This window comes from Mandrillus leucophaeus, unplaced genomic scaffold, assembly GCF_000951045.1.
Source record: "Mandrillus leucophaeus isolate KB7577 unplaced genomic scaffold, Mleu.le_1.0 Scaffold2, whole genome shotgun sequence".
Classification (NCBI taxonomy): Eukaryota; Metazoa; Chordata; class Mammalia; order Primates; family Cercopithecidae; genus Mandrillus; species Mandrillus leucophaeus.
Window position 1 is genome coordinate 1,038,128 of NW_012102031.1, and position 5,422 is coordinate 1,043,549.

The 5,422-nt window shown below is 55.4% G+C and overlaps 1 protein-coding gene across 1 annotated transcript in view; it reads left to right on the forward strand.

Moving 5' to 3' along the window:
• PMM1 (phosphomannomutase 1) overlaps positions 1-5,422 on the forward strand; it is a 16,067-nt gene that overhangs the window by 7,957 nt on the left and 2,688 nt on the right. Inside the window, exons 4-6 of the mRNA XM_011978770.1 lie at positions 1,379-1,470; positions 1,692-1,791; positions 4,631-4,706. Coding sequence (XP_011834160.1) covers positions 1,379-1,470; positions 1,692-1,791; positions 4,631-4,706 — 268 coding nt within the window. The remainder of the gene's footprint in view (positions 1-1,378; positions 1,471-1,691; positions 1,792-4,630; positions 4,707-5,422) is intronic.

The window sequence follows — 5,422 nt, forward strand, 5'->3', positions numbered from 1 at the left end:
ACGCCTGTAATCCCAGCACTTTGGGAGGCCAAGGCAGGTGGATTACTTGAGATCAGGAGTTCAAGACCAGCGTGCCCAACATGGTGAAACCCCGTCTCTACTAAAAATACAAAAAATAAGCTGGGTATGGTGGCACGTGCCTGCAATCCCAGCTACTCGGGAGGTTGAGGCAGGAGAATCGCTTGAACCTGAGTGGTGGAGGTTGCAGTGAGCCAAGATCAGGCCACTGCACTCCAGCCTGGGTGACAGAATGAGGCTCTGCTTCCAAAAAAAAAAAAAAAAAGGGCAGAACCAATGATGGCTACCATTTGTCAAAAATGATCATGTGTTAATGTTATTCCATTGCATTTAATCCCCACAATCACACTTTAGAGTAGGCGTGATCATCCCATTTAACAGAGGACGACTCTGAAGTTATCCAGAAAATTGATTGGACCTCAGAGCTCCTGGTCTCAGACCAGTCAAAGTGGGTGCTTCCAGTTCCTCAAGCCAGAAACTTCCTCGAATTTTTCCTTTTCCCACCTCTTGTTTATTCCATCAGCAAACCCCAAAATATCTCCCTGTCCCCTCTGTCTCCATCTCCACCATGCCTTCATAGTCTAGGTAACCACGTGCCACCCAGACCCCGCAACAGCCTCTGAGCTGTGCTCCCTGCGCCTCCCACCTCCCACCCACTCCAGCTGCTTCTCCTGGCAGCCAGAGCTGAAACCTCCAACTCTCCCATGCACCCAGCCTTGAGAACCCAGTGCGATGGCAGCTGTAGAGCAGAAGGAAGCTCATCTGCAGAGGGACAGGGGAGCACAGAGTGTAAATGATGCCCTCTGCCAGACAGTGCTGCATGGCTTCCAGAGGAGGAAGCTGGATCTTGGAGGATGAGTGGCAGGGAAGCCAGGGAAGGGCGGTCCTGACAGAAGGACCTGCATGGATGCCTGTGTGCAGAGGCCCACAGGTGTGACTGGCTTCTTTGGAAGAAAACCAAACTGCAGAATGAGAAAGGCTGGAGAAGCAGGTTGCAGCCTCAGATTGAACAAATGGCCTTTGAATACGAAACCAAGGGTGTGGGCTTCCTGTCTCTTTACTTGCCTATGGGATCACAGACCTGGTGTCACAGTCTTTCTTCCTCCTGTCCTCTATGTGACCCCGAAGTCATTGAGAAGTTTGATTATGTGTTTGCTGAGAACGGGACAGTGCAATATAAGCACGGACGACTGCTCTCCAAGCAGGTCAGTGTCCCCCAGGGCTTAGCCAGGGGCACCCCGCTTTTCCTTAGTGGAGCAGTCCAAGGGTGCCTTCTGTCCGGGGCTGGGGGAGAGACACTGCGCCTGTCTCAGGGTCAGGCAGCCTAGGCCACGCTCAGAGCTCTGTGTTCCTTGGCCAGACCATCCAGAACCACCTGGGGGAGGAGCTGCTGCAGGACTTGATCAACTTCTGCCTCAGCTACATGGCCCTGCTCAGGCTGCCCAAGAAGCGGTGAGGTCCCACCAGCCTGGTCTCCAGAACCTGGGGCCTGAGGGAGGAGAAGTGTGGGTCCCTCAGAGGGAGCCTGGAGATACCTGGGCCCCTGATTTTTTACGGGGAGTGTGGATTATTTTCCCCTTTGGAGTCCTAGGAGGCTGGGGTCCCAGGTGGGGCTAGATTTGAATTCAGGGCCGTTCTGGTTCTCTCTGGCTCCCGCCCTCCCTCACCACCAGTGGAACCTTCATTGAGTTCCGGAATGGCATGCTGAACATCTCGCCCATCGGCCGGAGCTGCACCCTGGAGGAGCGGATCGAGTTCTCCGAACTGGACAAGGTACCACTAGCTCTGCAACCTTAGGCCTGTAGGGCCTCAGTCACTCAATTTATCTGAGCCTTTATTTTCTCATCGGTAAAATAGACTGGGGGGATGTGTTCTGATTTAACTGATACCCTTTCAGGCACCTACCGTGTGCCATTGTTGTAGACACACGTGCATCTTTCCAACGCTGCTGGTCCCCCTTCCTAGGTGACCAGCACCAGCAGCCACCCATTGAGCCAGGCCAACACCTGGGAACATCATTTCCACCTTCCCACCCACATCGGGTCCAACAGCTCCTATTTCATCAGCCTCTCGAGTCAGTGTCAAATCTGTTCATCTGCAGAACTGAGACCCCACTCTAGATTACCGCTTTCCCCCGCCCCAGGTTGCCCCAACTTTCCTCTCTGTCCCTCCCTACCCACTGCATAACCCTGCCAGCCTGCTCTCCGGCAATGCCACTGAGAAGCTTTCTTTCTTTCTTTTTTTGGGGGGGCGGGGAGGGAGATAAGAGTCTCATTCTGTCACCCAGGCTGGAGTACAGTGGCATGATCTCAGCTCACTGCAACTCCCACCTCCCGTGTTCAAGCGATTCTCCTGCCTCAGCCTCCCAAGTAGCTGGGATTACAGGTGTGCACCACCACACCTAGCTAAGTTTTGTACTTTTTTAGTAGAGACAGGGTTTTACCACGTTGGCCAGGCTGGTCTTGAACTCCGGACCTAAGGTGATCCACCTGCCTGGGCCTCCGAAAGTGCCGAGATTACAGGCATGAGCAACCTCGCACGGCCCATTAGAACCTTTCAAATGCGTCAGCCGCATTCACCCCCCAGCCCTGCCCCCTCACTTACAATCCTTCCTTGCCTCCTCGTTGCCAGCTGGATGATGTTCTAGCCCCCTGCTATGGTGCCCCAAGCCCTGAGGGCTCTGCCTGGCTCCGGCTCTCTGCATCTCCTCTCTGTGCCCTTCAAGTTCCACTTTCTATTCCTGGAACACACCAAGGTCCTCTCACCTCTGCCTGTGCTGCCCCTGCTGAACGTTGATGTGCATTTTGCTTTTCTCCCCACCGCCTCCCTCCCTCCCGGCGATGGAGTGATCCACCCTTCCAAACCTTTCCATGCTGGCCCGTCCACGTCGTTCCGTCATTCTCTGACCTGTTCGGTGGCTCTCCCTGCCCTCTGCTCCAGCTATGGCCTCTTGGCTGATTCTAGAGTGCTGTGCCTCTGCCAGAGCACACTTCTCTCAGGCCCAGCTCGTCCCTCCTCCTCTCCTTCAAATCACCTTTCCTGTCCTTTTCCCAGTGGGGCCTCCCAGAGTATCACATCCACTGCTGCACTTCCTGCTCCTTCCCCTACCTTATTTCTCCCCAAGCAGCCTTGGACAACTTCCACCATCTACTTTCAAAACCCGAATTACTGTCTGTCCCTGTCCCAGAACTGTAAGCTCCATCAGGGCAGGGATTTCTGCGGCTTATTCTCCTCTGGATCTCCTATGCCTGGCACACGGCATACTTTTTGTCGTTATTGTTTTTTTTGAGATAGGGTCTTAACTCTGTTGCCCAGCCTGGAGTGCAGTGCAGTGATCCAGTCCTAGCTCACTGCAGCCTCGATCTCAGGCTCAAGCGATCCTCACACCTCAGCCTCCTGAGTAGCTGGGACCACAGGTGCATTCCTCCATGCCAGGCTAATTTTTAAAATTTAAAATTTTTTGTAGGGATGGGATCTCATTGTGTCTCCCAGGCCAGTTTTGAACTCCTAGCCTCAAGTGGGCCTTCTGCCTCAGCCTCCCAAAGCACCAGGATTATAGGTGTGAACCACTGCACCTCGCAAAGAAATACCCTTTTTTTTGTTGTTTTTTTGGAGACGGAGTCTCGCTCTGTCACCCAGTGCCGTGGGACAATCTCGGCTCACTGCAACCTCCGCCTCCTGGGAGCAATTCTTCTGCCTCAGCCTCCCAAGTAGCTGGGACTACAGGCGTGAGCCACCGCACTGGCCTAATTTTTGTATTTTTTAGTAAGGACAGGGTTTTGCCATGTTCAGGCTGGTCTCAAACTCTGGCCTCAAGTGATCTGCCCACCTTGGGCTCCCAAAGTGCTGGGATTACAGGCGTGAGCCTCTGCGCCCAGCCACGGGGACTTTTTTTGTTGGAGTAGTTACAACTGGTCATTGGCAAACAACCACTCTCCCACACACACGTGCTGAGAGGTGATCCCTTCCTGTCCACCCAGGTTCCCAGTCCCAGCTCTACCCATTTGCCTCGTAACCTGGAAAAACAGCTTTATTACTGTGTGCCTCAGTTTGCTTATGTGTAAGGTGGGGGTAATAACAGTTCCCATCCCATGGCCTGTCATGAGGACTGGATGAGGTGGCGCATGGACCATGCCTGGCATGGGGTTGGGGAGCCACACACTAACTCCCCACCTTCTCAAGTAGTTTTGGCTCTTGTTTGCCCCCTTCTGGCACTGGAGGGGCATGAACCTTCCTGATCCATGTGCCCTGCCCCGGCCCAGAGCTGGTGTAAATGCTTGACCCAGCTTGTCTTCCAGAACGCTGAAGTGGGGATGAGTACTTCCCTTCCTTAGATGAGGACACTGAGGCCAGAGAGTGAGTAACCAGCTCGAGGTCACAGTGCCAGTCCCTGCCGAGGCTGGCCTTGCACGGGGGGCTGTCCAGTGGCCAGCCTTGTTCTCCAGAGACGGGAGGTGCAGCCAGCCTCGGCCATGTGGAAAGATTTCTTCACAGCTTGGGACACTCTCAGCCCACCTAGAAGGCTCAGCACGCTCACGTGGACTGTGTGCCCAGCCGGGGCCTGGCACACAGCAGGTTCTCTGAGCTGCCATCCGCCCCCTCCCCTCTGCAGAAAGAGAAGATCCGGGAGAAGTTCGTGGAAGCCCTGAAAACAGAGTTTGCTGGCAAAGGGCTGAGGTTCTCCCGAGGTACGTCCACCCTGCAGAGGGCTTGGGAGGCCTGGTACAGGGCCCCTCCTCGAACCTTCCGCCCCTTGCAAGACCAGGCTGTGGCCCCCAGTAGCTTTAGGAGCCCCTCCCCCACTCAGGGCAGAGGGGGTGGCTGAGCCTAATGCAGAAAGGGGCTCAGCGTTTACTGGCCCCCAGTTTTCCCCACCTCACACCTCAGTGGTAAATGCCCTATGCCCATCCAGTTTCTCAGGCCAAAAACCGGAGCCTCTCCCTTGAATGCTCTCCCCCGCCCCTTCCCAAGTCCAAACTCCTAGAAGTCCCAGGGCCCTGCATCTGGAATCCCACTGGTGCTCACACCTCCACTGCCAGCAGCTTATCCCAGCCTCCAACTGACCTGACGCAGCCGGGCTCCTCTCTGCCACCTCACCCGTTCCCCAGTGGCCGGAGAGGCTGGAGCTGCAGTCATGGTGTGCCTCTGCCCAAAGCCCTCCCTAGGCTCTTCCTCCTTCTCCACGTGATGCCCAGGGCCTGCCCGTCCTCGCCCTGCCTCTCCCAGCCTCCTCCCTTGCTGGGACACTCATCTTCTTCCCTGCCTCAGGGGCTGTACTTTGTTCTGTGTCTCAGGGGCTGTACTTTGTTCTGTGTCTCAGGGGCTGTACTTTGTGCCTCAGGTCCCAGCTCATTGCCACCTCGTCAGAGGTCTCCCCTGACCACCCTGGCTGGATGAGCTTCCC